We start from the raw sequence: 27,897 nt of genomic DNA, 5'->3' as shown, positions 1-27,897 counted from the left end.
CACTCGGAAGGCAGAGGAAGGCCCATTGAGTTTGAGGCCAGCCTGATCTACAGAGTTATGTTCAAGATAGCCATGGTTACACACACACACACACACACACACACACACACACACACACACACACGTATACAACTTTGAATGGCATCCCTTAATCACCACCCACTGTTTTCTTTTTTGTTTGTTTAATTTGCCTTTGTCTATTTGTTATTGTTTGGGAGAAAGTTTTTCTCATTGGCCTGAAAGTTGCCAAGTAGGCTAGGCTGAGTGGCCAGTGAGCCTTGGGGAACAGCCTGTTTCTGCAGCTGCAGTTCTGGGACAACAAGCATGGACCACCACTCTTGGCTTTTTTCTTTTAATTTGGGTTCTGTGGTCAAATTTGTATACTCACACGTGCACAGCAAGCACTTCCTCAACCAGCCATACCTAAAATCTTAATAGATCTATAATGGGTTAAGAGTGTTCTTGGAAAAAAAAAAGAAAAAAAAAAGAGTGTTCTTGGACCAATCCTTGAATGGTAAAATGTGTGATACCTTAGGGCTACATTTTAAAAAGTACCCCGATGCCTTTTTCAGGTGAGGATAAATGTGGTTGAAGAATCATATTATAGATTCTGCAACAAGTGGAACCATATATTATTTACCCTTTATCCACTGTAAGTATTGACATCATGGCTTACATGGAGGAGGTCAGAAAATATTTATTCATTTGAATTTCTCCCAAAAGAGAGATCAGATAGACCTAAATCAGTTGTGGAAATCCAGGTTAAGCAAAGTCAGTGCGGAGGAAAGAAAAGGCCACAACTGCCTTGTTTATCTTTGAACTTCCCTCTGAGGGAGTCTTACTTGGTTGTAGGGAGCCATATTGGATTTGGGTCTGGCTGCTTTGTGACTGTATAGCTCAAAGTGACTATGTGACTCTGGGCTGTATGACCAGTTACTCAGCCCTAAGATGACTGCCATAAAGTCTTGAGATTGTTGGACAAAAGCCTCTCCCATGAATTTACGGGCACAGGAAGATAACAATCACGGAATGCTTCAGCCTGAGCAAATACCAGATGTCTCCGGAGCAAACACCTGGTGTCTCCACCACATGACCTCTTCACCTCCTGCTATCAGGGTACCCTCGTCCCTCCTTCCTTTGTGTTTCACAAAGGTCACTCCCCCTACCTGAAAGCCTTAAAAGCTGTAACGCTCACCCCAATAAACGAGACCTTGACAACAGAACCTTGCTTGGTCTCCTTCTTTTCTCCCCCCCCCCTTGACACTCAGGTAGAGCCTCTTCAGGACCCTGAATAACTGGACCTGCTGGACCGGTCACTTGGTAAAACGTCCAATCTAGAAATGTTTTCAATTTTCAGATAGAAATAAAGTTAATTGCTTCCCATCGCCAGGAACAGTTAGCAACTATGAAATGTGTAGGGAAAGAGGAAGGCCATAGCATCTCTTGTAAACACTTTAGGGCACCCCTTGCGAGGGAGCATTTTCTTAGGAGAACATTTTTCAGCACACAAGAGGCTAGTTCTAATTCCCAGTTCCAAAAAATTTCCCTTCCAAATCCTTCAGTCATTCCCACTCTTGTTTCTTTTGGAAGGGAAGGGCGTACTTTCTCATGATCACCAGTGGATGGATTTTAGGGTTTCTAGCCTAAAGCTGGTTTGCTGTTCCAGCCCTCAGAAAGCTTGACTAGCACTGCAGTACATTGCTCTACTGTTATCACTGTTGTGCCCCTAAGACAAGTCCACAAGAAACAGTATGAAAATTACTGTTTTAAGAAAAAGCCAGTGCTGAGCTGCTCGCCCAGGTAGTGCTGAAGCCCAGAAACAGAAAGCATTGTGGCTTAGCATTCAAGTCTGAATTACTGCTCTCCCAATATGTTTCTTTAGATTCAGCCCAAAAGTCTGAGGAAAATGGTGGACCCTAGGGGTTAAGTGTAAACAAGGTCAAAGTGGGGGTTGGGGATTTAGCTCAGTGGTAGAGCACTTGCCTAGGAAGTGCAAGGCCCTGGGTTCGGTCCCCAGCTCCGAAAAAAAGAACCAAAAAAAAAAAAAAACAAGGTCAAAGTGACTTTGAAGTAGCCAAAATACACCGAAGAACCCACCCTGTAGCCCTTGATGGTTCTCTCATTTCTATGTTGCTTGTCCTCCAAAAATCATATATTTTAGATAGTGTGAGGTAGAGGCAAAACGGTCAGATAGAAGAGGTCTCAGTGACAGCTATGCCTGTCACTCAGAAGAATGACAGCTCTGAGTTTAAAGAGCTTTCAGCTACAGTAGACATTTCTAGGCATAAACTAAGACTCCAAGGCGCAAATCTTGGACATAATAACTGGTAAATGCTTTGGTGCTCACACCACACCCCCACTACTTTTGAGGAATCTGCTATAATGCCCAAGGAAGTTTATGAAAACTGTTGTATTAAAGAGAGACAGACAGACAGAGACAGAGTCACGGAGGGAGACAGAGACAGAGAGAGACAAAGACATATGGACAGAGAGACAGAGATGGGGGCGGGGGAACACATGTACAAGCAGTTATATGTATGTGTCTCAACCACAAGAGGCAGAGTAATATAATAAGGAGGAAGTGTTAATGTTTCAGAGAACAAAATGAGACAGAGGGAGGGAAAGTAACAAGTAGGAGAGGTTCTAAGGGAGATTGTAGCTGAAGAGGTCTTTTGGGAATAACTTCCCAGAAATAGTCAATAGCAGAATCGAGTATGATGGCTGAAAAAGGCTAAACGTTCATCGAGAGGAGTCAGGAAGTCTAAGAAAGGGAAGTGTTGGATGCAGATATTTCAAGCAGGATGTTGCCGCAACAATGGCCAAGTTTTAAAGAAGAAGCTGGGACTAAAGCTAGTGGGAAGGGTTGTCTGCGCATCACTGAGAGTTCACACATCTTGCTGAGGACCATCTGCCCTGGGACCATCTTCCTGCCTTCGTCCTATGGATGATGACACATTGTAGAATCCTAGGGAAGTCATTTCATTTATTTATGGCTTCACCACTCACAAAACAAAGCTGACAGACTTGCCCTTTTTTAACCACTCTCAAGTGAAGATGTAATCAGACCACATTTGTAAGACTTCCACATTCTTATGTAAACTGCATCATTAAAAGAGTTTCTTCAATTTTAACACCATGAATTTTCTAATAAGATTTTTTTTTTGGCCCGGGCCTGTTATATATTTACATCTAAGACTGCAAATCCCCCCTTTTTTCTGTCTGAGAAATAATATATTATAACTTTTCTCTAGCCTTATTAGACAATAAAATAAGAGATATCAAAGAATCATTGAAAAGTAAATATTATATACCCATTCAATTCCTTTCTTGCAGAATATACAAGGCAAGGTATAACTATTTCTCTCTCCTCTTAAGAAGGGAAGAGAGAGCATGTTAAATTAGCCAGTGATAGTAAGTTCATAAATCCTATAAGCAAATGCTCAGTTTCGCATTTCCTTGGGTTCATTCTTTGCCCAAGAATAACGTTAATACTCCATAAAGCTGCTATGAAGTTGGATGAACTAACATGTAAGATCTAAGGCCTGCTATGTAATAAACGCTATCCAAGTGTTTGCTACAACTTGATCCAAATGCTGCACACCAGCGTGGCAGATCTTTGTGTCCTCCTGTTCTCATCGATTTACATGTCCCTAGTGATAGTTTACATAATTGTATATATAACTTCTCTTCCCAAAATAGAACACTGCATTGTCAGTAGAAAGAAGACATTGCCTGTTACTAACTTCCATTAAACACAAAGGATAAACCTACTGTGAATTATCCTGGGCTTCCTACACCTTTCTAGCGTGATTTCCTGGTTTAGGTAAAGTTCTAGAAGAATGCCGAGAGAATTTTCAAATCTAAGGGTTTGCTGTTGGTGTTGTTTTTCTCACATTGCATTTTTCTGCAAAGGATCTGTTCCCTTATTTAATTTTCTCCTCACCAAATACCAGGTCAAACTGCTATTTCTTACATCAGCTATGAAAGCCACCGTGCATTCTGAATGCACACAGACCTGCTGTGGGCTGATATAGCATGCTGTTTGCTCTCACTTTTCTAGATAAAGTAGATTATAAGTTACTTAAAGAAAGGGATGGTCTTTGCATTTTAAAAAAATTGAACTGACTTATTTGTGAGCACATGTGCACCAAGGCTTGCATTTGGAAGTCAGAGGACAACTGGCAGGAGTCACTTCTCTCCTTCCATCATTTAGGTCTCAGGCTTGGTGGCAAGTTCCTTTACCCACTGGCCAGCTCACGATAGCCTTTAAAAACATTCAGTTATCTACAGCACATCACAATTCATAACATACTTTTGAGTCTTTTTATTTTATCTGTGTGTATAGTGTATATATGGTGTATGTGCGTGTGCACGCATGCGTGTATGCATTGTGTGTATGATACATGTGTATACAATGTCTGTGTTCGTGCTTAAATATGTGAATGTGGGTGTGTACCATAGTGTATATGTTGGACATCCTAAGACAACCTAAAGTATTGGTGCTGTCCATCCTTTTTAAGGCAAGTCTCTTGTTGTTTGTCACTGAATATGCCAGCTGATCCCCAGCTCCAGGGACTCTTCTTTCCGGCTCCTAGCTCCCTATGAGAGTGCTGGAATTACAGATTCATACTGAGTTCGCTTCCCATTGGTTCAGGATACTCCAGCTCAGGTCCTTACTAAGCCACCTTCCTACTTCCAGTTAATTCTTAATGCATGTATTAGGTCCTAAGACAACTTTCAAAACATATGGTTAAAAAGTAGGATGTATTCTTGTGTTTGGCAAACAGAAAGTGATGGAAACGTCCTAAATTATTATCCAGGTTAGATATTAATTAAAGCAGTTTGCAAATTACAAAACTTGTGATCAGCTTCTCTTCAAGCAAATAGGCATCTGCGTGCAGCCACTAAGCCTGGCTGCCTTTGGCCACACAGTCCTCCAGAGAAGGCACTCCAGTTGGGAACTTGGGGGTAGAATGATTGCCTGTCACTAGGTCACCCGAAATGCTTTTATTCAATTATAACCTGTTTTGATTCAGCTTTATTGAGATATAATTAATATCTAATACAATTTAATACCAAAGGTGCACAGTATGGCAGTTTTTACTTCATACACAGAGTTGTGCAGGCGCCACTATATGAATTCAGAACTCGCTATAACTACTAGCAATCATACCCTAGTTCTCTCTCTGCCCAGCCTCAAAGCCTTACCTACTTCTGTCTTTATACATTAGCATATTCTGAACATTTAAAAAGTATTCCTTCTGCCTAAGTGTGGCTCTACACCTTTTCCCATAATACCCCATTCCTCTCCCTCTTTAGCTAACTTAACCTCAACAAAGCATTGTTGAATGAAATCAATATTTTTGATCCCACATCTTAGCTAGATCTTTACCAAATGTCCTAAGGACCCTGCAGGTCCTTTCCTCAAAGTAATGGCTAGTTTCGATTGTCAGTTAGACTCACCTGGGAAAAGCGAACCTTTATTGAGGGATTGCCTCCATCAGACAGGCTATGGGCACGTCTGTAGGGCATTTTCTTCAATGCTATGAATGTAGTCACCTGGCCCACTGTGGGCGGTGCCTCCCCTAGGCAGGTGGGCCTGGCCTGTGAAAGGAAGTCCACTCAGGGAGCCCCTAAGCTGAGTTCTTCTCTGGCTTCTGCTTCTAGCTCCTGCCTTAACTGCCTCCAGTGAAAGACCAACCTGTAAACTGAAATTGAGGCTTTCCTCGCCAAGTTGTTTTCAGTCATGGTCTTTGTTACAGCAACAGAAAGTGAACTAGGACGCTCATTCATAGCTAAGTGCTTTTAGCTGTCTGCTCTGAGAATCAATGTAATAATTCAGATATAAAACAGTATTGCAATGCAAACAGAAGGGGGAACAAGTTGCTCAAATGATGTGACATTTTTCAAAGGTTTAGTGACTATATTTTTAGATGTTGTAAGACACAGGGGAACAGTTATCAGGTATTCCTAAAGAGAAAAAGCAGAAGGTTAAGGTGGAAAATAAGATGTCTCAGAACTGACCAAAGGCAAGTGTTGAAAGAATCGTTTATAGTTCTCCACCAGAGAGAATGGCAAAGCGGGAACCCACATTAGAGCAACTCGGTCCAAGCCCTCTTCACTTCACAATGAGGAAAATGAGGCGTGAGAGGAGTGAGTCAGGGAGGAAGCACCATGGCTGATCCTGATGACCAGTCATACATGTTGGTCTCTGAGCTCCACATGAGCCGAATGGCATGCATGTGCCTACACACACACACACACACACACAAACACACACATACATGCACACACATACACACACACAAATACATACATACATATACCCATACATACACACATAGATACATATATACATATATAAACAAATGAAATATAATAATAAAAATAGGTTGGTGCATAACGGTCTCTGGCTTACTTTTTCAGGACTTGATCATGTGACTTCTTTATAGTGTCTTTAGTTATGCTCACCAAAGACTCACAAGGGTCTGTCTCTAGAAGATTAAAAACTAAACTAGGCCTAAAGATAAAGCATATAGAATCTCTTCAAAAGAGAGCTACACATAGAGATCTGAGTCTGAGTGGGCCTTGTCTTTTCCTGAGGAAGCTTCTATTAGCTACTCCTGTATACAATACGAGTGGGGCTAAGGCGTGGTAAGATGCTTGAAAAGAAAACAGGTTGTCTGTGTTAGAACTTCACTGTGGGGGCAGTAGTGTCTCTCTCTCTCTCTCTCTCTCTCTCTCTCTCTCTCTCTCACACACACACACACACACACACACACACACACACACACACACATTTCTATTCCCATACACTCCACTCTTTTTTTATTTACTGTCTCAACTATTTCCAGCTCTAAAGTAGAATTAGTTTCCTGAGGTTCTCGGTATGATTTTACTTATGTTCTTGGGCCAAACGTGGAATACAGGAGTCATAGAGCAGCCATGCTGCTGGTGAAGTACTAGAGACAATGACTGAAGTTCAGAGACCTGAAAGAGCCATTTTCTCACTGTCTTTGGGTCCTAGAAGCACAACAGAGCAGAGGAGGCCACCTGGTGGTCAAATGAACCAACGAACTGCTTAGCGGTGATGGAAAAGCAAAGAAATTTGGGTTTGTAACACGATGATTAGAACCTTAAACACTGACTTAAGGCAAAGAGGTGACTTTCAGTATAACAGACAAAAAAATTGAGCTGAGAAATCATGCAGACCTGAAGAACACTATATATTCATAAAGCACAGTCGTAATTATTATTGCTTACAATGGGGATTCACACATTTTCCCCATGATGCTAAATTATAAAGGGATTAGGAATGTCAGTTGCGTGATCACCTCTGAACTTATTGAGCTCTGCCCTTTTACTGTAAAATCGGCCATAGCTACACAAATGATCCATGAGGTTGTGTCCCAATAAAGCTTTATTTAAAAATGAGATTTGACCTGCAAGGCACTGCTGGCAGATTTGTGTTCCAGATGATACAGTATTTGATTGAACGTTAACAAGAACCATTCAAGGTGAGCATTAGCCTTCCTTGTGCCTCTGCCTAAAATCTGGTGCTTCCAATGTTTTAAAATCTTGGTGAGAAACACAATGAGGTCTTTCTAACCTGGAAATGCTTTGCATAGCCTCACAGTCACCTTTTCCTCAGAGACAGAGTGGAACACACTTGCTTTGACCCCTCTCCCACTTCTGCTGCAGACTGCTTTTATTCCTAGTGGGCAAAAGTAAAGCACCCCCATCTCCCCACCTCATGTTCCCTTGAAATACTGCCTCTCGCCATTTCTTCTCTCATAGCCTCTTTCTATATTTAAAAACTTCGCATCAATAGTTTTTAGAATACTAGATATAACCAAGCTCGAGAAAGAGACAGAAATAATGTATTAAAAATAAACACGTATATGACAATAAATCAAAGAAACTGACATACTGTGTGTGTATGCTCTAGGTGGAAACTGGAGCCAAACCATGATGTCTCATCCCTTCATAAATAATAGGCTGGTTATCAGCGGCAGAAGACATGGCTCTGGCCCCATGTGGAAAGAGGATTGCTTGAGGGTCCATTTTATGTTGCACTCATTTTACCTTTAATTCATTTTCAGGTGCACACTACACGTAAAATCATCCCAGACAAGTTACATCCCTTTCCTAAACCACCCATGAGGCCCTTTATTAGCTGCCAATAAGAGAGCTGAAAAATCTGATTGAGAAATTCATGGAGCTTGCTATGTTCCTCACATACATGAGTATTGCCAGTGGTCTCCCGGTGTTGGCGTGTTTTCTCTTAGAAGAGTAGGGGAATAGTCTTAGTTGGATGGAGTGCAGACAAAACTGAAATAAATGATCTAAAAATATGGTTTTTGTTAGCTTGAAAAGAAAACTGCAAAAACTTGAAAAAAATGTGACTACATAGAAGAGAGAGGAGAGAGAAGATATTTAATTATAGAGCATGGGTTCTGGTTGATTTGACAACTCAACCTAACAACAGAAGGCATTTACACTGGATATAGGAAGACTTCCAGGGTATAGGACATTGTTAAACATTTTAATGGGAGTTTGTAGAATTCCTTCTGGGAAGATCTTTAACAGTGGATAGATTTTTCTCTTACCTGAAATGAATTTTTTAAAATCCTTGAAGGGAACAAATGAAATAAAGATGCCTTTGAGTCTCTCTTCGTCCATAAAGTCCGACTATCATCCTCACCGTCCACAGAACTACACAGCTGTACCAACCCCAGAATTAACTTTGGAATATTTGCGAGGAAACAGCAATTGCACGGTGATTCGGGTGCAAGAGTGTGGCTGAGCGAGCTTACTCAACGCTGGCAGTGTCCATCCTTGCAGGACACAGATCTGGGCGAGGAATAACGTGATTTGCTTCTGTTAAAGTGTTTTAAAGACTAAACTCAGTGCTCTAGTTGACTGACACCTGATATTTGTGCCATTGATCCTGGCGGCCCTATTTTCTATTGTTATTTTTAAAGGGGAAAGCATATAACGGCTTTTAATTTGTATTTTAATTCTTTTAGAAACACAAACTTGGAAGAATGGAAGCTTGTGAAAGAATCATTAAAAACATGGATTACGAAATGCGAGCTAAATTTGAGCTCTTCTGCTATGTTTCCATGTTGTAGAAAAGACCCCAATTAGCTCAATGGTAGAGATTCATGTGTGTCACAGGTTCAATGAATACAAAGATTATCTCCCTGTGGCTCATGAGACAACCAACACCTCACAGAACCAGCCTTAGGTACCTATCAGGCAGATAAGAGTGAGGAGGAAGAGGAGGGAGAAAAGGAGGAGGAGTAGGAAGAAAAGGAGGAGGAGGAGGAGAGGGGGAGGAGGAGGAGGAGTAGGAAGAAAAGGAGGAGGAAGAGAGGGGGAGGAGGAGAGGGGGAGGAGGAGGTGGAGAGGAGAAGGAGAATGGGGGAGGAGGAAGAGGGGGAGGAGGAGGAGGAAAAGAAGAAGAACGCTAATCATATGAACAGTACTATCCTTCATGCACGTTTTCAAGTGTCAGTGTGCCCCAGCTCAGGAGAGCTGAGCAGGAAGTGAGAACGCAGTGAGAAGATAGTAAACCCTAATGGATCTCAAGGTGGACACAAGTAAGAGCAAAATACAAGTTCATCACAAGTACCAACCAAATTCTAATTCTAAATGAAGTATAGCTTAGCCTTTTCATAACTGCATAAGCTCAAAAGGACACTTCTGTAACACAACTGATAATAAGTATTTACCTTGGTCACAATTTTGTGTTTACATATCCTTAGATAGCATCAACCTTATATGCAACCTATTCAAATTAGGAAAATGACAAAACTAAATCACTCAATCACCAACTTTTCCTATAGAATTCTATGCCTGTTAATAAAAAAGAAAGCTCTGACCTTCAAATGGAAAACATTTTAATATTTATATTTCTATCTTGCTGTGGGATAAACTTTTTCTTTTATATGAATTTCCACATACTAAAATTTAATCTATAAATAAATACCATTCGTATTAATAAAGAGAAAGAATAGGTGCTTGGGAAAAAAGCAAGACTCCATTGCGAACATAAGCGTGACTAACCTAGTTGCCCTCAGTGTTTCTGTAAGAGTCACAGACAGAACTGTGTTGTGTTTTGAAGCTCTTATCTTTTAAAGTTGCCGAGGAACATAACTGAGGCCACAGAGCTGCCTTAGGGCACTTCAATAAAATTAAATATTTCCATCTTTAAAAAAGTTCACAATTAATTGCTAGGTGAAATATATAAAATGCCACATATGATACTAATTGGCATTTTATAAATTATGAATAGCATAAACATTGTTTAAAATGAAACTATTGGAGAAACCCTAAAACAAAACCCACATGTCAGCCTCTAGAATGATGGAAGAGAAATGTAGTAGTTAAGTTTACCTAGAGACAGCTTCTAAGAAGGGAGCTTTCTTTGTACCCTCAACACCACAGGATTAAAGAATAGCCTAAGTCCATCCATGTTCTTCATTCTTTGTCTTACCTTCTTATTGAATTCTTGTTCTCTTTTATCTGGATTTATGTATTTCTAGATGGGCATGAGTGTGCCATGATGCACATGTGGAACACAGAGGGCAACCTGTAGGATTTGGTGCTCTTTCTTCTACGATGTCAGTTCTGGGCCTCAAACTTAGGTCATCAACCGCCTTTATCCACCAAGACATTCCTCTAGACTGCACGTCTAATGTTCTACAATGTGTAATATGTATATAACTCTCCTAGATCATACAGGAGTGACAAGAGATGGCAATGGGGAGGGGGTTAATATGAGCAAAGTACAATGACTTATGTATTTGAAAGTGTCATATTAAAATCCATCAATTTTTACACTAAAAATAATAAAGAAAATGAAAATGGATAAACCCTCATGTTATCATAGTTCCAAGAGCAAAAGTTGTATGTGCCAACCATGTTCTCACCTGCAAAGACTGTTTGACTTTTACACTCAAATTTACACAGTTCATGTCATTCATATATATATGTATATATACATATGTATACATGTATACATTTATATAATATATCTATACCTATCTATATCTATATATCTATATAGATATAAAAAATCAGGTTCAGCACAAAGTGCCTTTCCCCATTAATCCACCTCTCTATCCTCTAAATGTTCATTCTTAAATTTAGGCTACCAAGTCTAAATCTATTGTCATCATTTAAAAATATTTCTTTAATCAATATAGGGGCTTATAACCCCATAAGAACAACAATACCAACCAGCCAGAGCTCCCAGGAACACCCAAAGTGTACTCATGGACAGACCCATGTCTCTAGCTGCATAGGTAGCAGAGGATGGCCTTGTTGGGCACCAATGGGAGGAGAAACCCTTGACCCTGCTAAGTGTCCCCAGTGTAGGGGAATGCCAGGGTGGGGAGGTGGGTTGGGCTGGTTGGGGAGGTGGAACACCCTTATAGAAGAAGGGGAAGGTGAATAGGATGGGGGTTTATGGACGGGAAACCGGGAAAGGGGATAACATTTGAAATGTAAATTTAAAAATCCAATAAAAAATTAATATAAATAATGAATATTATATCAGAATGCTACTGGTTGAGCGATTAGAGATTGCCTGCACATTTATGTTGATCAGTTTTACACTGTGGTGCTGTTTATGACTCAATCATGACTATGTCTTTTCCTTCTTTCTCTCTTCCTTTTGTTCTCCTTTTCTCCTGATAGCAATTTGGTCAAATGTCAGAACCGTAATTATTATTATTAAGAATTGTTTTTCCTGTTTTTAGTTTTTCAAAGATAAAGATTTTGGTTTTATATTTAATACAAAAACCATGACATTTTTTACTCAATGACTTTGCTAGAATTATTTTTGGAGTACAATTATTGTTTCTATAATGCCCCAGACGTTTTGCCATATGTGGGAGAAAAGCCATAAACACCATAGACTGCCATCTTGTCACATAAAATTTTAACAAAAATTGGAATCATTAATTCTTTGAACAGTTTATTACAGTTATTTATTATAGACAGGCACAATCGCATGTGCCAGGGTGTGTGTGAGAGTGTAGATCAGTTTTCCCCTTCTACCATATGGGTTCTAGAGATCATATTCAGGTCTTCAGGCTTGGTAAGCAGAGACCATTACCCCCTTAACCCATGGGCATCTCATCTGCTACTAATTGTTCATTCTTCGTCTACCGAGCCTAAATCTACCACCACTGCTTACAGTGTGTATTTGATTAATAACAAAGAACTCAGTGTGATATTTGGAAGGAAAGTTTCTTGGGATGCAATTTTGAGTATTAAAAAAGCATTGAGCTGTTGTCAAAAAGGCAGTAAAATCCAATATGCCAAGATTTATAACATAGAAATGTCCTCCTGACTGAAAACTTGGCATATGTGAAGGAATTTTGTGTTCTTATTTATGTATGCATGCTTTAAATGTCTTGAGTCCAAGGACTATGGTTTCATCTAAATTCAATTCTGATGAAAGACTTTTTTAATTAAACAAATTAATACTTCATACACGTGTGTGCCCATATGTAAATGTGTGTGCATAAATGCATTTCTGTGCATACTTCTGCCACAAGCTTCTCAGTTTTTAATGGATAACATGACAAGAGGAATATCACAATCATAAATTTTTTATGCAAATGCCTACAGACATATGGAATCAACTAGGGAAAGCAGCTGAATAGTACGTTCCGAGGAGTCTCGGGATACAGAGACGCTCTTCTAGAGAAACATCCTACCTCTGTGTAAGGAAGTTTAGTAATAAAACTGAAATAAACCTGAAAGTAATAGGGTATAAACTTGGTGGGTGTTTCCTTCAGAAAATGTGTATGTACATACACGTGAATGTAGATGTATGTTTCTATGTGTTTTGTGTTTTGTACAAATCAGCAGGATCCTCAGCAGAAACGGCACTCCTCTTATCCTTCCCCGGTGTACCGCATTAGGGATACAGTGTGGCAGAAGTGCCTAGTTTAAGAATGTATGAGCTTTAAAAATGCCCTCATTGTTAAAAAGATGCTGAGAAATGCCCATTTCTGAGAACTGAAGCTGCTTCCTTGACAGCACTGGAAAGTGCTTTTCCACAAATGGTACTCCTACGGGGTATTAGGGAACTTTCTTTGGTGAAAACAGGGTTCATAGAGTTGAATCTTCTTGTCTTTAGTGTATCTCCCAAACAGATAACATTTTCAGATTTGGCTGTTCTGAATCTGACAATCTATGGGACTTCCCTGGACTGCTAAGATACCACAGGAAAGGCTTCTGGTGAATAGAGCCAGCTCAGATCTAGCCTGTTTTCTTTGACGATTGCTATGGTTCGGATGTGAATGGCCCCTCACAGGCTCTAGATGCTCCCATTTCATGGCCTATGAACACTCTCAAACACACATGCATACCTGTGAACACAGTCCCTTCTTATCATGTGATAAAGCAGAAATCTGCACTTGACCCATCTTCCTGAAATCTTCTGTTGACCTTCAATATTCGTCTCGTTCCCCAACGCTTTCCCAACTAAACGACATTTTAGTTTTGAGACAGAGCCTCACGTTACCCAGGGCCATGGCCTTAATCACACTGTGGGGCCTAGGGTGACCTTGAACTTTTGCCTCTTGTCTCTGTGCTGGGATTCCTGTGCCCGGTTAGTTGGAGTTTCATGCAAGCTAGACACTCAATCAACAGAAGTACAACTACACAGGCCCCACTTAAACTAAATTTTAGGGTCAGCATTTTATTTAATATTATATCCTCCCACACCCCACACCCACCTCTGCATCTAGCAGAGTTCATCTTTAATTCCTAAAGAAATGGCTCTTCAGGCTGAGGTATAAGAACAGGGACACTTGAGGATGGGGGTGGTTGAGCCGCAGAAGTCCTAATGCTCCAGAGATGATGTTGTCCTGCACAGCACAAGCCATGAGTCTGCTTCCTTGTACAGTTAGACATGGTTGTGAGGCAAGGACAAATGGGACCAGGATAGCAAGTTCACGACTGATGGCACTGAGATTTAGACGGTCCCTCCTGGGGCTGACCACCTATTTTGAACAAATCCTTGAACTTCTTTTAAAATAACTAAAATACTGGCTATTCCTTATACTTCATAGAATCATAACAAAGACAAGTGTTTGTATTCAATAGCATATATGTCTAATACAGTACTTTTTATTAAGGTTATAGACAATCCCTTCCTGATATAATTACATAGAACATTAAACCTAATTCTTATCACTTGCATATCACTATTCCTTAGTCAATGAGAATACTTGGTTTTCATATTTAAGTTTTGGAATTGCACTGATTTTAACAAAATAGTAAGCCCAAACTCATACCATAGTGGACTATAAAGTTTATCACACATCACATAATTTTCTAGCTCTAAACCAGATTAGTCAAAATATGAATGAATAAAAGCTGTAAAGATAAGTAATTTAAAACTAGAAGATGCTAAAAAATAGGGAGATGATATTTCCATTAAATCATTTATCTAAAATTCATATGCTTCATTGCGTATTGGGACACAAAGAAGTCAGTGAAACCCATCCCCTTTCTTGTTAGGACTTTTATAGAACTCGGAAGGAAATCTACAGACATCTGGGCATAGAGCCAAAGCTCTCAGCTTAACATTGAAGCAAGATAATACATTTCTATTTAATTAAGAAAAAGTTTTCAAAAAGTTAAAGATTAAATTTTGTTTTATTTTGTTTTTGTTTTCTGGGTTTTTTTGTTTTTGTTTTGTTTTTTACAATTAAATCAAACTTTTATTAGCAAACTCTCCTGGTTATCCTGATTGCAATTAACACCACCTCTCTAACGGGTCAGCTCATTTAGGTGCAATCTGGGATCATTTGGATTTAACATGATGGTTATTACTTATTACCCTGAAACCAAGCAGCACAATGAGATATTGATTACTTTTAACCTTTACATCCAAGGATTCAAGAAAGGTCGGAGGAGGGGAGCGTTCTACTCTCAGCAGGCAAGCAGCCTTTAGGAGAATTCAAATGATCCCCTTCGGCTAAGTAGACCCAAGATGAGTCCATTCTGAGCTGACAAGAAATGATGATTCCTTAAGAAATAAGAGTCAGCCCATATTTGGCATTGCATTTGTATATTACATTTATATAGTCTATGGGCTCAATTGGGCTTCACATCAGAGGCAGACTCAGGCTGTTAACTCTGTATTAAGTCTTTTTCCAGGAAGCGTCTCTATTGGAAAGAGATATCCAAGAGGGTGATTAAAGTGTGTGATTTCCTGTAGCAGCTCTCATTGGGACACACTCATCTCCTCACACTGAGATCTCTTGGTAGGTTCCCAAGGGTGAACGCAACCGTTGGCCGGTGATGCTGGACACTGAGATTACTTTGGTTTCCTTTTTTCATGACAGCACTTAGAAATACTTTTCACTCTTGCACCACTGAAAAGCAGAGTTCTAGGCGGGGTCCAGCAGAACCACAGACAAGAGAAATATAAACTCTATGTGCGAGATTAATTTGCTGAACACTTGGCAGGGTTATTGCCAAGTCGTCAAATTGTTCCAAGTTGTTCCGGAAGGTTGTTATTAATAGTATGTTTTCTGAGGAAAGTTCTGTCTACTTTTGGAACTGCATTTCTGTTGCCAAGGAAACTCCTTTAAGCACAGTTTTCTAGGAGCACACTGCTGCTTTTGTTTGCCCGTGTCCTATTCATGTCATCTAAGCAGTGTTTTACATGCTCCAGCCTCCAGCCCCGAATGTTGAAGGTTTAGCCCAGTTAAGTTGCTTTTTCAAACATAGCTAACGCCTGCTAGGATTTCCTCTTCTCTTTCCTCCACTTCTCTCTCTTCCTCACATGCGAGCACCCCCTCTCCTGACTACTCCCTTTCTCTCTCCAATATGCCCAGAGCCCACCATTCAAGATTTTTTTTAAAAAAAAAATGAATAAAAGATAGTTTTCACAAGTTGTTGATAAATTAACTTTTGACTTGAATAGTGGTAACTAACGCCATAGGTTCCAGCAGTAGGGCATCAGGCCTTCAAGTGTTAATTATCTTTTTCACTATAAAATTAATGTAGTCATTTCCTCCTGACTCCTCTACCCCATTTATTGAAGTGCTGAGGATAACACGTCAGAGCCTCCAGCCAGCCCTGCTGTTGTGATTAAGCGTGGTCACATGGCCCATCCCTGCCAAAAGGAGGGCCCTGAGAAAAGGTGACAAAGACAGTGATTTCCTGTCAGCAAAGAGTACGACAGGGCTGTCTAGAAGGGATGCAAATGAGGGAAACTTTCCCTCACAGCTTGTTTGATCCACTCCAGGCCAGAGCCGGCCAGCCAGAGAGAGAACAGCGCCACGATGCTGCAGGGCCAGCCCCAGAGCTGCGCACCTTCCGGACTGCAGCTCACCACTGGAGACGGAGACTCCTGGCTGGGCTTCTCTTCCGACCTCCGTACAGAGCCAACTGTTTCTTGGCATCATAGTCTCTAAAATCTTTCTTTTCCCCCCACCTTTTTTAAAAAAAAAAAAGGGTGAATCAAATAGGACTTACAGGCTCCAGCAAGAACCATGTTTCATAGGTTGTTCCAGAGCCCATCCATCTATCTTTGCACTAAACATTCCATGAGGAGTTTTGCCTTCTCTCAAATTAAAAAGAGAAAAATATGAATTTGAGTATCCATATCGAACAGTGATTCATCAGTGCTCAAATTAATGTGACACTTAATCTAAGGGCTTTTTGAACTTTAATAATAAAAAAAAAGGAACAAGTTCATTTCTAGATAGCAGTGGAGACCGGGTGGATTTTTATTCAGTTATGGTCACTTTTAAAATGACCAGATAATGTTATTTGAAATATTATAATGAATTTAAGCATATTTTTCTTATCTTAATGGAGTTTTAATGTAACATACAATTAGGATATCCAATTAATCAACTAGGAAGGAGGTAAAAAATTATCATAAAGTGTGTGTATGTGCCTGCTCTCTGTGATCATTTTTCCCTGTTTGAGTGACTACTGATCTGTTTCACTTGGCACCATCAATATTGAAACGTAAAATTTGGTACTGAAATCCAAATGTGATGCCCAATTATCAAAATTAAAATTTTGATTCACATTTCTATTCTATAAGCCAACATATAAAAAATATACATCGTGGATATCTTTTTAATCTTAGGCGCAGTCGAACGGCCCCACCCATGAAGCAGACGTGCAATCCTGTTCTAGGAATTCGAGTTTAGTCGTGAGGGTATCAAGAAACATCTGCAATTATTTACAACAGCTCCATCCAGAGCAAAGTGAAAAGAATTTATTCCAGGGGGGTTGATATCCGTGAGTTTATAAAATATAGGCATAGTGTGATTAATCTGTTTTCTATGATCAGTTCATAGCAATGACAACATCACTTTGGCATCAGCTGTCGTAAGATAACAAGCCAAGTGTGTCCCACTTATCTTCTTTTACTCTGTATTTCTTAGTCCTTGGAATATATAATCACACTTCGCACACATTTAAAGTTGCAAAGCCTTTTAAACACATACCCAAATTCTCTACAGTAATGTTTTCCTGAACTCCTCCTTTCCCCCGAATCATTACTTCCAAACCAGTTCTTCCATTGTTGTGTCCCGAAGGCTGTTTGGGTTTTTACTTTTTAGCATTTTCGTCCATGTTTATTTATCTATTACTTTAATCCACCCCTTTGCCTGTGTTCGCTTGGTTAACTTTCATCAACAGGAGTCTCTTGGTGAGGTCTGTGCTCCAAGTCTCTAACATTTACTTAGCGACTAAGTCACTGGACTGTAAATTAGTTCAGATGCTACAAATACTATGTTTGCAATTTTACTTGTTAAAAAAAACACTTAGTAGATATTCTTAAGAGATGATATGTATGTGTCCAATGACCTTAGCTTTTCAAAGGTGCTATTATGGCAGTTTCATACGAAAAGCATATTATGTAAGTGAACATATTTCCTTCTTTGCTTTTGCTACCAGGAAACTCAAACTTTTTTTTTTTAGCTGTGAGGGATGTTACAGGCTATGCAGCTCCATCAGCCACACCAGCTCTCCTCACAGAAGCAGTTGCTAGTCTATGCCTATTTCCCCAGTTCTGGTTTGTGATTTTACTTTAAAATGTTCTTTAGAAATGAAGTCTTGCTATGCTGCCCAGTCTGAATACTGAAGTTGAAGTGATTCTCCCCTCCCAGCACTACTGCTGTGTACTAGCTGCTACTGCATCTGGTATATTTTTTAAAATATCTTGAGTATTTTCATGAAGATTCTTAACAATCTGAAATTCACAAACATAAAAATCAATACATGTGGTGACTATTAGGCAAAACAAATGATTTTTTTTTTAACAAACAGGACATTTAGATCAGACACCAATGGAGAAAGATATAGAAAACTTGTATCGTTTCTATAAAATGTGCAACTATACAGTAAATATATAAATAATAAATAAAATAACAAAAATTTAAAGTTAAATATGAAATAGCTCACTGTAAATTTCCTGGTGTTAAGGTCTTGGTGGGTATCTATTTGAGATTGTTTTCAAGCTGGGAGAGTTACTTTTAGCCCCTTGGCACAGCTAAGGGACTCACTTAAGATGCACACCCCTTCCTATCATCTGAAGGTAACTATTGTTCGAGTATAACCATAATCACCAGACTCCAACCTCTGACCCTGAGTGCTGAGATTGGCATTTCCTTTGGTTAATACATCAACGCAGGATTATGATGAGCCCCGCTTGGTCTGTGCTTTGGAGGTAGCATAAAAGTGCTGGAGGTCAGGTGGTCCAGGGAGGGCACACCCTTAAAGCATTCTGCAGTCAGTGGTGACTGCTGGGAGAGGTAGAACCGTGGAGCCCGGCTCTCCCATCCATGACAGATTTCCAGATCACTCAGTCTATAAAATGTGTAGGAAGGGAGGAGGTGACAGAGCTTCCTGGAGCCCAAGAATAATGTCACCTTTGATCTGCAGAAATGAAAAAAAAATGGAGCTTTTCCTTTGCAAGTGGGTTTTTAAATATTTCTCCATTAATAGTTAATGCACAAGCAGACCAGCAGAATGACAGCTCCCCGTATTATGAATTCTGGCTCCGTAACTCTAGTCCAAATAGGAGCTGAACTTTCGAAATCACGGTGGTTACTTTTGACAAATTAAATTGTCCTACTTAGAAAAGTAGAAAGAACGGAGAGAAAGAACCTGAGAGGGTGGGAGCAATTTCTCCTTGGAGGCAATTCTCAGATTGAGGAAGGAAAAACAAGAAGGGCTGATGTTTGTATTTTCTAGGCTGAAGATGCTGCCAGCATTTATTAGAAAATAGACACAGAGGACTCCTATTCAGAGGTAGGGCAGGAAAGAGAAGGGGGCAGGGGGAAGGCTGGTGGTACATCTTACCATCTCAAAACTGGGAGGAAAATGTAATTGAGTGAATAGTTATTTTTTTTTTAGTAAGAATTGAGTTGTTCTCAAAATGATGTAGTGTAAAATTAATTAGAAAGAGGGGATCTTAAATGTCAAACAATCTGAAAACAGGAAATGGCTTAAACAGAAAATGTGCTTCATATTTCACGGCTATACTGAGGCCTCTAAACTCCGTCATCTCGGATCAATGTACGCTTGCCTATCCTAGCCCCTTCGTCCCTGTACATGTCCCTTTGTGTTTGGCTGGCTTGGGATAAACAGCATATGACAAGAAGCATCCCACTCAGGAGGTGTGCTGAACGGCTGCTACATCTGGAAGTTGAGGGTAGCTGACTTCCCAGCAGAGACAGAGTTTGAAAGCAGATGGGGAAGCAGCAGCCCCCATGGAAAGTGCTAAGCTTGCCTGAAAGGCTAGGTTCTCTCTCACCTGGCATTTCCAAGTGTGGACGCTGGGGCTCACCTAGGACTATACCAACGCCTAAATCCAGACACAATCATCTGTGCCAGGGAAGGAGCTGGGTGATGGAACACAGAGTTACACAGGGACAGAAGAATAAGGCTTCAGATGCAGTGGATGCAGGAGAACGGCTGCCTTTGCCCATTCTTACTTCAGTTGTTACCTTTACTGGGCTTGAGAGTTACTTTAGAAACTCCACAGTTATCCCTTTTCTATTATGCCACACAGGATGAGCCTCATTTCCAGTTTCTATAGTTGTTTGGGGTTTGAACCCAAGACTTCACACATGCCATCAAACATGTAAACATGTGCCCATAGCTATTCTCCTGGCTGGGCTTATAGACATGCGCTAGGTACACACTATCACGCTTGGCGTGTGTGTGTGTGTGTGTGTGTGTGTGTGTGTGTGATAAGTGCAAGGCATTTCTCTTGATGTTATTTATTTATTTATTTATTTATTTATTTATTTATCTATTTATTTTGAGAAAATCCTAACACTTTCTCTGTAGATCAAACTGGCTCTTGAACTCATAAAAATGCGTCTGCCTCTGCCTTCCAAGGGCTAGGATAAAAGGTGTGTACCACTACTGCCTGGCTAGATGTTAACACTTTCAATAAATGCAGTCATGGCCTTTGACCTCCATGTGTTCAAAGCAGCACACGCACACACACACACACACACACACACACACACACACACACACACACACACACGCTATAAAGATAGGTTAAGTACTACAGGTTAGAAATCCTCTGAAGTGTTCAGATCATCTTCTGGCTTGGGAGTAAGAACAATAAACATTCTCTGCTGGGAGAGCAGTCCCCCAAACTCACACCACCAATGGTGCTTTTAATAAAAAGATTGATAAAGCATTGACCGTCATGGGGGTGGGGGGTGGAAACCGATATGGATATAAAGATGCTCAAGGTAGTCTCATGGCATTTTAAAGTTAAAGACCTAGGGAGCAATTAAAGAGCTCCAATCTATCAAGAGTCTCTTTGAGCAATAGGCTACAGGTTCCCCTCTGGTGAGTTATTAATAAAGTGGTTTCCCCAAAACGCAGATCTGAACACAGAAATCAAGTGCTGACAGTGTTGTCTTGACCTGGGAAGGTCGCAGGATTCTTGAGCAAGACCTCAAACCAATTCTTCTCAGTCAGTTTTTTCTAATCTAAAAGCCATACTTCTACAGTTTTCCTCTCTCCCTATCTCCAGGATTGCTTTGGAAGCTTCTAGACCTCTGCGGCTCTCTGGAGCTCATGTTAAGACCCTTGTAGACCTTGGTTTCTTGGTTATATTTTCGTTACAAACCAAATGCAAGGAGAATATATGTCTATACTGAACACCTAAAAGCAGAGGCACAGTGACCAGTTGAGTCACCAATGAAAGCGATGCAGTATGGAAAACGTTTGGAGAAATACTTTAACCCAGACATCCTGAGTGGGCGGAATAATCACCCTCAGTGCTTGCCAGAATGGGAATTCTCAGGCGAAGCACTTACCAGGAAACCACAAGAAAAAAGACAACTGCTTTCTTCGTTCAGTGATTTCCTATTAATTGTGATGTAAATTATATGGCTGTGATTTTGACAAAGAACAGCAACTGTTTCAGAAAAATAGTGGCTTATAGGCAAAATACGAAATGCTTCAGGAAGAAAAGAGATGTTATTTGGCAACGTGACTCCAATAAGTTCTGAGATGATGCTTTAGAAATAAAATATTTTTCTAGCACTGAATTAATATAAATTTCTAAGCATTTTTCATATGTAATTTCCGGTCCTGACACAAGATGTGAAATAGCCTGGCTTCAGTTACATGAGTTGGAAAGTGTTACTCAACAACATTATGTTGGAAAACATTTGGGGTAGTAGGGACAGCTATCCATACAGGAAGCAGAAAAGTCATTGAATGACATCAAGGCTATACAGAATTCTTCAGAGAGTCAAATGTCCCCAGTTGCTGAGTCCATAGGGAACCTTAACTGCAATGAGTCTCAAGGGACAATAATTAATGTCAATCAGACTCTGTTAAAGAATATGTTTCTCTCATGAGAGGAGACAAAAGTTAAAATACTTTATTGAAGAAAGGCTACCTAAAATGGTAAAATTGAAGAAGATAACTTTTATTTGACCTTGAATATACTTCTTATTCTATAAGAATTTTTAAAAAGCTAGAGGGTAGTTGTTTCTTGTCATTATACTGTTGCTGATTCTGTGGTTAGTTATTAATTTTATTTTTTATGATTCACAATCTGCTCTTTGAAATATGCCATATGCTCAAAGCAATTCAAGGATGACAACTGTCAGAATTACTCCAATAAAAATTGCTTAAATGAGGAAGATTTACGGCAGCCTGATATTTCAGTAGATCGTCCCTCTTCCTTCCCCCACAGCCTTTTCAGGGACTGCGAAGCTTACAGCCATCTCCCCAACCCCCAGTAAAAACCACATGATTGTTTTGTAAGGACTTCTAAGGCTATTTAAGTAGAATTGGTAAGAAAAAAAAAGAAACACTCTAGGTTAAGGGGGATCTAGCAGACATGGAAGCAATATGTTATAAGATGGATTGTCTGAATTCAATATAAATTCCAAGCAAGAATTCTTAAACCACCTGAAAATGCACAGATTTAGTGAGAAGGCCTACTGTATGCCCACTAACGTAGCTTAAACTGCCAGAGCCCTGTCTTTGGTAACAACAAGTCAAAATGAAGGCAAATTTCTTTCTTCTCTGAGAAGCTGTGAGGGGTGGACCGAATCTACGTGAATTCTCCAATTAAAGCTCATCCTGTTCGATGGTACCAGACCGTCTATGCTTCGTTTCCTTCCAGTCTTTTTATTAATGGAGCTTCATTTATTACTTATTGGTCTTGAAGAGAAAGCTTTGTCCTTCTTTAGAATTGCACCAAACAGGATGTGATAAAGGGAACTTTCTTGGAATTATGATGTCGGTGCAGTCTGTCAGCACACTAGGGAGGGAAATGAGTTTGAGGACGGGGGAGGGAATTCTAATAGACACCATGATACGTACAATGAACACAAAGATATCCTGAGAGAGACACTTGTCAGGCTAATCAGATCTTCCACAGCAAAGTAAAGGCAGGAAGGGTAGCTCTAACCTTGTAAAGATGCTGCTGCTGCTCCTCTGACATCATCAGGTCGTGGCTGTCCATCACGAGGGACTCCATGTCAATCAGCCAATCCCAGAGCTCCTGATATTCTGAATCAAAGTCCAGAAGCCTGAAGATAAGGCACAGAAATGTATTATGCATAAATATAGCGTAGTTGTTAAAATCTCATATTAGAATAATATATTCTTGAGAACCCAGGATGTTCCTAGGTGAGTACTTATAAAAAGAGGACAATCCTTTGTGCGGTCACAGAGGACCAAGCAGGAACTTGGGGCTGTGACAGAGCCACTTCCTAGGTTCTGAAAACACAACATGTAATTCCTACACTCCCTCCTGAGCCACATGGTGGCGACTACCATCTACTACCCCTTTCTAAACAAAGAAACCATGACTATGTCCTCGAAAAGAAGCACACCATCCCTTCACAGACAGAGAACTGGAGCGCCAGTGATATGCCAAACTTTTCCTTGTCCCAGATTTGAGGTAAAGACAATGCTTTCAAACGCTGAATTGCTTTCTCCTTTAAATTTCCTAGATATGGCACCTCAGTGTTTATTACTAAATTATTTTCCAGATTTTCAACAATGATAACATACGCTAACAGATCCAAAACATTCTTTTCACCGGAAAAACGACTCAATCATTCATCTGTCCCTCTGCTGTCTGCCTGCCTATCTCTGCAAACATACATCCAACATTTATTGTCATGGATGAGTAGCTAGTGTTTCAACTTAACACTCAGAGATAGGCTTGAGTGACTCTGGTAAGCCAGGGAGAACCAGTGGCAGATCCAGTATTAGACAGGTGTTCCCCACAGACGTGCAGGAAACAAAGGTAAGGACAGGAAGTCAAAACAATGAATCTTTGAATAGCCAGCAATCATTAAAATTCAAAGGAGGATCACTATGCTTTTCAACAAAATAAATCATTAGAATAAGGAGCTTAAAAGGATTAATGTGATTCTCTATTGAAAGCCTGGTGAATGAGTAAAGCCCAGATTCTTCTAAAACACTGTGATCAGAAAATGAAAGTGCAGGATGAAAACTATGACTTTGTCCTCCCACCTCCAAACCACCCCTAAGAGAAATGCTACAGTTTTGTCAAACTCACTGAGCGCAGATTCCCTGTTAGTGACCCCCAGCTGTGAATGTGGATTTGTCAATGGGGTATTTCGTTTCCACTGTGCTCTTGTCTCTCTACGTCAGACTGCTTTTCAAGAAAAACTCATACTATATACTTAATCTTAATAAATATGTCAAACAAATTTAGGGGGGGTCTGGGAGGGGGAAAACTAGATCTGGAGCTGTCTATTTCGCTTTAATTGTTTTAGCATACTGATAAAGATCCTTGGTTGTAGAACTGATTAGCAAGTGTTCGCTTGATACCAGAGGCATGGATAGCTGATGCGCACAGAAACTTCAGCAGGCCTATGGTGGTCTGAGACAATGCTTTCAAACTCAATGGAGATATGGACACAGTTGAAGGTTCTAGGACAATGAAGATACCAACTCATACTTGGGGAGGAGGATGCAATTCTGCATTTCTAGCAAGTGTTGTTCACACTCTGAATAGCAAGGTATTTCCAGTATATTTGAGAAATCTGAATTAATATTCCTACTCAAATATTCAACAACGACTCAACCACCACAGAAAGATAAATACACCAACAGGATTTCAAAGTCAAGTCTGTGAGTAATAAAGAACAACCACTAAGTCTACAGCCACTTAGAAATGTATCCTAAATCCTGGCTACCATTTCCTTCCCCTTCCACCTTCCAATATTTTGCCAATAAAATCAAGTAAAGGTAAATTATCACCCACAAAATTTGGAGAGTAGGATCCAGAGGAATATTAAGAGCAAGAAGAGGAAGAAGTGAATTGTCAGCCCGTCATTTAAGTGGGCTTTGAGAACATGAACCAAGGGAAGACAGAAGGGGTGGATACTCTAATGTATTTCTTCCTTTTCTTTTGACTAAAGTCCTTGAGAGCAGACGTGTGTGAGAGGCAGGCTGAGGGGAAGGCAGAAAGCACAGAATCCTCAGCTCCATCTCCCACGAGGAACTACAGAAGGGGATTGTCTTACAAGGTGGACCTGCAGTGAGCAGGCGGGTGCACATGGGAGATGATTAAGGCCCCCCTGACACCGTTACCGAATCTCCTCCAAGAGAAGACTCCAAGATTTCTGAAAGTTTAATGGCTAAACTGGACAGAGGTGTTTCCATGGCAACAAAGGCACGGTGAACCTAAGGACAGGGAGCTGGGGATCCAACATGTGATGCCAGGCTTCTTAGAAAACTGGTAGGATTCATGAGAATGGTGACCGGGCTTAGTCAGCAAGAATTCCTCTACGGCCTGATCAAGCCAAGAGAAAACAAAAAGTAAAGCAGACACAGCTTCTCATGGGGAGCAGCTTGCCTGAGAATCCAGCTAGCCTGGGCCCAAAGCCTTGTTTAGCCACTGCATTCAAGAACCGCAAGGTCATGTAGACTTTCATTTGCTCAGCTGTCATTTTAGAGAGAAGGATAGAGGGGAACAGGAGATCTGAAAACCTGATCACCCACTAAGACATTGCTCCCTGAGAAGAATGGGTGAATCAAGGAGGCTATCATAGATCTAAAGCTTCAATGCTGATCTTAAAATTCACCTTTTTCTTACTCTCCAGCTGTTCTGCTTTGGTTTCGGTTGTCCTGATAAACAGGGTGACCGAAAGCAACTTGCCAGGGTGCGGGGCGTTTGTTTCAGCTTACAAATTACAGTCCATCGTGAAGGGAAGCCAGGACAGGAGCTTAAGATAGAAACCTTGGAGCAAGAGCTGAAGCAGAAGCCAGGGAGGAGTTTTCTGAACCGTAACCATTTAGACTGAGGTAAAATGAAATCTCATAGTAATTTTAATTTGTACTTTGCAGGGAGTGACTGAGTTAAGTTTTAACCCCCCCATTAATGTAAGGATACATTTGTTTATTTAAACCACTGCATATAACTAATACTCAGCTGATTAGACACCTTCTTATTCCTTTCACCCATTTTTCTACACAAAAGTTAAAGAAAAATTTTGAATGAGAGAATTATTAATGAATAGACTTGAAATAAATGTAGACTATGTGCAAGATCATAAAAGTCTCCAAAACATGGAAGTTATCCACTGGCTTTTACTAGGTCTGCCAAAGTCTTTCTTCCTTAGTCTCCCTATCAGACCTTGGCACAAGCTTTCCATTGCTATGGAGCACAGCTCTGAGCTGGTGGCCCACACCTGAGGGACAAGCCTTACAAGGAGACGCAGCACCTCTTCAGGACATGCCTTCTCTGCAGATGAGGATATTTAGGTTTGATATTGCCTTTGTGAACTCTATTTCACAAGTACATTCGTAAATGCCTTGATAACATCTTCTGGTCCTTTGGTGTAGTTAGCACCAACGTTTCGAAAAAAGCACTAAGTCAGTTAGGCTGTCTGGCCAGTAAGTCCCAAAGGGGCTTCCTATGTCTGCCTCCCTAGTGCTAGGGTTATAAACAAACGAACCCACACTGCCTTTTTATATGGTATCTGGGGACCGAATCTGCGTGCTCGTTCTTTTGCTGCAGGTATGAACTCTTCCCCTAACTCACCTCCTAGATTTCTAAACAATCTGAAAACATATCTGCCTTCTATTCTAAGACCATGTTACATGCTCTGTAAATATGTTATAAAACAAACTCACATATGATGTATGAAAGTACTACAAAGTGACCATATCACCAAACTATTCCTTGACATACTCTTTCTATAAGAAATTTTAAATTATTAAATTGGTTCACAATACAAAAAGAAAATAGCTGTGCTTGTTATGCAGTGCTAGGGACCTAACTGGATGTGTGGTCATGTATACTAAGCAAAAGTTCCTCCATTGTCTCATTCCCAGGTCCCACCAGTTGGACACTCTGTTCTAAATATAATATTTTTCATTTTAAGAGGTTTAGATGTTAAATCATGGGAATAAACAGTCTTCTAACTTAAAGTCAGTTTTTGCTAGACAAACGTAGGATCAGGAATGTGTTTAGTTGATAGTTATGATGGTTTGAATAAGAATGGCCTGCATGGGCTCATATATTTGAACGTTTAGTCACCAGGGAGAGTCGCTGTTTGAAAGGATTAGAGTTGTGGCTATGTCAGAGGAAGTGTATCACTGGGAATGGTCCTTGAAGTTTCAAAAGCCCATGACAAGTTCCAGCAAACTTCTTCTCATCCTGCTGGCCTGCAGATCAGGTTGTACCTCTCAATTATTTCTCTAGCACCATGCTTTGCCATGCCTGTTGACCTGCTTCCTGCCATGATGATAATGGACTAAACCTCTGAAACTGTAAGCTAGCCGCAATTAAACGAGTTGCCTTGGTCATGGTGTCTTTCACAGCAATAGAACAGTGACTAGGACAGTTGGAAAACTAATACAAACAGATAAACAGAGAGAAGAGGCAAGAGCTTGAGAAATATACAAATGTTTCTTCAGTGTTTATTCCTGTTTGGGTTTAACAACTACAGCTGGCTGCCAAAACGATTTTCAAGTATCTTGTTCACCATTTGACTCTGCCCGTGTTACCATTAAAAAAGATTCCAAGACTGTTTTTATCTAAAGAGAGAGAGAGAGAGAGAGAGAGAGAGAGAGAAGACAAGACAAGACAAGACAAGACAAAACAAGAAGAGAAAAGAAAAAAGAAAAGAAAGGAAAAGGAAAGAAAGGAAAGGAAAAGGAAAGAAAAGAAAGAAAAGAAAAGAAAAGAAAAGAAAAGAAAAGAAAAGAAAAGAAAAAAGAAAAGAGACAGGCAGACTATCGAATTGATTTGGTGGATTTGGCATGACCCCTGTAGATAGAATGGCAAAATATATTTGTGAGGTTAGCATAGTTTCAGAAATACTGTTTACTTGAAACCTGATGGGAATTTTGTTTGACTAG

The 27,897-nt window shown here is 40.2% G+C and overlaps 1 protein-coding gene across 8 annotated transcripts in view; it reads right to left on the bottom strand.

Annotated features, from left to right (window-relative positions):
- Akap6 (A-kinase anchoring protein 6) overlaps nucleotides 1–27,897 on the bottom strand; it is a 440,592-nt gene that overhangs the window by 98,603 nt on the left and 314,092 nt on the right. For all 8 annotated transcript variants that reach the window (NM_022618.2, XM_087554579.1, XM_087554582.1 and 5 more), the window contains 1 exon segment: nucleotides 22,961–23,081. In NM_022618.2, coding sequence (NP_072140.2) covers nucleotides 22,961–23,081 — 121 coding nt within the window.

Source organism: Rattus norvegicus, chromosome 6 (assembly GCF_021556685.1).
Source record: "Rattus norvegicus strain SHRSP/BbbUtx chromosome 6, alternate assembly SHRSP_T2T, whole genome shotgun sequence".
NCBI lineage: Eukaryota > Metazoa > Chordata > Mammalia > Rodentia > Muridae > Rattus > Rattus norvegicus.
This window is presented reverse-complemented; position numbering and strand designations above follow the sequence as displayed.